A 3,921-nucleotide genomic window follows, 5' to 3' on the forward strand; every position below is an offset into this window, starting at 1 on the left:
GAGGTCTTGACAGTGTAAAGACTTGACAGAAAATGACATGGAATCCAGATTTTTGCACAGCTTTTGGCTTTTAAAGACTATGGTCTTAAACTTTTGATCAGCTGAAAAAATCATGTTTGAGTGTAAATGCAGTTTTCAATTAATTCCCCGCTCAAAAGTTTTTGTCTCTTGCACTGATTTTTTCCTTTAACATTGTGAACTCTACTTAGAACCTTCTTAAGATCCAATAGTGCAAAATGCAAATTGTTGCAATTTTTTGACTGGTCTTAAGATTTTAATCAGAAGTATATATAAGGCGCTCCGGATTATAAGGTGCACTGTCATTTTTTGAAAAAATTGAAGGCTTTTAAGAGCGCCTTATAGACCGGAAAATACAGTAAATTATAAAATCTGTTCAGTGTTTTTAGGAAATAAAGTTCATGTGTGTTTCATGTGAGAGTAAAAAAGCAGACCTTAATTTTGTTAAAACTCTTTAAAATCACACGGTTTTTCATAGTTGGGACATAAAGTGTGAAACTATTATATTGTAATTGTTGTTTTATTGACTGAAGATGATGATGAGGAGGAGGAGGAGGAGGATGGTGTTGTGCCTTATTTTTGTCACAGGACAGCTTTCAGCTGAACTGATCCTGTAATTATTTTCTGACAAAGCTTCTCCTAAAACAGACATAGTTTTATTGTTTTTATTTTTCTATAGTTCCACTCATTGTTACAAAGTTTTCTACAAACTCTTGTCTCTGTTCTGCTGACGTGTGTTCCTGTTGAAGAGTAGGATGAAGTGATAAGTGAACGTTAGCTTTGACTTCAGTCATTACACTTTATTCTTTTTAGTCAATTATGTGTCGACAGAAGTTGGTAAAAAGTTGTTTGTGGATATAGTTTTTCTGCAGACTTTGTGCTTATTGTTGACCCCAGCAGCAGACCTTTGCCTTGGGTCCATAGTCTGTATGAATTCAGTCTTTGCTCAGGAACAGAACCTGTAAGCTGAGGTTGTAACACAGAACAAGGTTTCTGTCTGATTATGGAAAGCAGCCCAACAGAACCAAAGCTTCTTGTTACTTTTATTTAATTGACTTATTTTGTGGATGTGGAACGAGATGATTACTGAGTAAAGAAGAAGAGCTCTTAAACTGATGAAAAGAAGAGGAAAAAGGGGCAAAGAGTGAATGTTACTAACAACCTCTAATAACTGTGCAGCAGGTTTCTTCAACAACTTGCAGATTTTTGTTCTTAGAAAATTAAATCAGCTGCACAGTAAAGAAATCCTGGGTTGTCCCATGAATGTGGCTTTGTTTATTTTATGTCCTGTCAAATGTGCGTGTGTGCTTATTAAATCTGTTCTTCTGTGATAGGTCCACATGTACCTGGGGCTGCTCATTATGTGCGGCTTTGTGCTCTTCGACACCCAGCTGATCATCGAGAAAGCAGAGAACGGAGATAAGGACTACGTGTGGTAAGAATTTGCATCTGCTGTTAACAAGCTTTAGCCCGGCCTTCTCTCAGCCAAAAACATGCAAATACATCATGTTGAGCCATCAGTTTGTGTAAGCACATTAAAGGTCTGTTTTGTTTTTAAGGCACTGTGTGGACTTGTTCCTTGATTTCATCACTATCTTCAGGAAACTGATGATCATCCTCGCCATGAATGACAAGGTACTGACACTTTCAGTCTGTATTATTCAAATGATTGTCTGGTGGTAGTTTGCATGGACTGTAAACCCTATAAAAGGACAAAAGTACAGGCAGATGGTAATACGGTTATAAGGTATATTAGCGGGTCTAAAAATAGCAATAGTATTACTTTGAATATCGTCCTTAAAAAAAACTCTGCTGCAGATGTAATCCCATCTGTGTGCAGCAAGTTCAAAAAGTTAGTCATGGCTTAACTACCGTAGGAGCAACACAAACCAGTCTGTTTAAGGTAATGCTGCTTAAAAAGCAAACATTTGGATGCAAGCCTCAAGTGTTACAGTCGCATGGTGAAATAAACAACCTGGAGCCTGGCAATTTAATCAGCTAACATTAGCTTGTCTGGCTCCAAACGCTACTTTAAAAAGCAGAAGAGCAGAGAAGAAATAATATTCTGCACTTACTGTAAATAAATGTAGTTATTTCATATTTTTAAGGCTGCAGTCTGTGTGGATCCATTCAACAAACCTGCTGACACTGAAACTGTACCTGTGATGAAATTAAGACTCCAACTTTGACCCCAAAGTACTAGTCTAAATCAAACATTAACATCTGATGACAAATAATTTAAAATCAGTTCAGAGTCCACAATTAGATTTACTTTAACCAGAGTAACTCAACTTGTCTGACTTTTTTTTTTTATCCCCATCTATGAATCAGCATTAAAATATTGTAATTATAGACAACTACATGACTTTATTGTGTTGTTACTCTTATATAATCGTTGTTTCTGTCTGTAGTATTATTAAGGCAGCTGTAGTTTAAGTATTCATGTTTTAAAATCGAAGCAATTAAAACCATGTTGCATCATTTTTAGGTTTAGTTATATTACTGTAAATCTATGATAGTTTTGCTCAAAGCTATCTTTTGACAACTATTACACTGTGTAACAAAAAATATTTTTTGAAAGTTGTGTAAGTTTTTTTTCAACGGAATTAGGACTATTTTGCACCACAAAATTTTAAATAAATATAATTTAATGTCATGAAACTAATGAGTTTTTCTTTGTTTTTGTTTTAGGACAAGAAGAAGGAAAAGAAGTAAAAGGCATTGAAGTAGCAGAAAATAAAAGAAAAGGCACAACTTGCATTGCATTTGGTGCTTTTCACTTGGTCTTCATTTTCTTTTTTTAAAATCTAACTATTATGTTGTCTTATGGTTTTTGTTTTGTTTTTCCTTTTGAAATCTTTTTGAACCTTCACGGGGCTGAATGTAAGTTTGTGGTACAGTGACGCTGGTCCCATATTGGCTTTGGAGAATTGACAACACTGCAGTTCTCATGCTTGGCCTGTATGGGGGAGTGTTGGCTGAAAGCTGAGCAGTGCTTAATGAAGATGTTTATATTACTGTTATTTAGTGCCATAAGTTAAAGAAACAATAGGCTCGTTCTAAACACTCATTTTAGCTGGTTTTATTTTGATTCATTCTTTTGATTTGTGTATTTATAATTTCTCTCAGTGCTCTTTAGTGGAGTGTCACTAGAAGTTTCCCATAATCTAGACAAAACCTCCTCCTTTTGCGATTTCCTTCTTTTGTTGTTTTTGTTCTTTCAGATCTCATTTTGAGTAAGAAATGTTAGGTGTGGTAGCTCTGAGAGCCTGTCAGATTCTTGACACTGAACTCCTCCAGATGGACAGAGTCATCTAGTGGACTGCTTTTAGACTTTGGACACGGTGATGTGGGAGACTGAGCCATCTGTTTATTTGTCTCCCCAATTTGGATAACAAAGATGGGCAACTTATTTGGACCACTCCTTTTGTAAATTTTCCTAAAATCTCTTGTCTGAGTATCAATTTGCCGAACAACATGACATGAACCCAACAGTTTATCATCCTTGCATTGTTTTAAACGTGTATACTGTGAAGACTTTTTTTGTTGGTGTTAAACTGAAACTACTAATTTGATACATTTGCTCTAATAAATGTATTACATTTACAACATATTTAAACAAAGACTGTTTTTTTTCCACTCAATGCTCCAGTGGGGGAATCAGCCAAGTTGCTGTATAATTCAAGAATTAATTAAATATCTACATTATAATTCAGCACAAACTGAGCTCCTCTAACTTTCCTACTATAAGTGTGTGTGTTAATTTATAAAAAATTCCCTTCTCACCCTCCGCGGGTGGTCTTTGTTTCATCCTCTGAGCTCGGGTCCTCTACCAGAGGCCTGGGAGCTTGAGGGTTCTGCGCAGTATCTTGGCTGTGCCTAGAACTGCACATTTCTGGACTG

General features: G+C 35.9%; 1 protein-coding gene across 1 annotated transcript in view; it reads left to right on the plus strand.

The window, feature by feature from the left end:
• The window catches only part of tegt (testis enhanced gene transcript (BAX inhibitor 1)), an 8,745-nt gene extending 5,114 nt beyond the window's left edge, over positions 1–3,631 (plus strand). Inside the window, exons 8-10 of the mRNA XM_017435896.3 lie at positions 1,353–1,453; positions 1,578–1,653; positions 2,710–3,631. Of these exons, the coding sequence (XP_017291385.1) occupies positions 1,353–1,453; positions 1,578–1,653; positions 2,710–2,733 (201 nt within the window). The 3' untranslated portion in view covers positions 2,734–3,631. The remainder of the gene's footprint in view (positions 1–1,352; positions 1,454–1,577; positions 1,654–2,709) is intronic.
• Positions 3,632–3,921: the final 290 nt, after the last annotated feature.

Source organism: Kryptolebias marmoratus, linkage group LG8 (assembly GCF_001649575.2).
Source record: "Kryptolebias marmoratus isolate JLee-2015 linkage group LG8, ASM164957v2, whole genome shotgun sequence".
Classification (NCBI taxonomy): domain Eukaryota; kingdom Metazoa; phylum Chordata; class Actinopteri; order Cyprinodontiformes; family Rivulidae; genus Kryptolebias; species Kryptolebias marmoratus.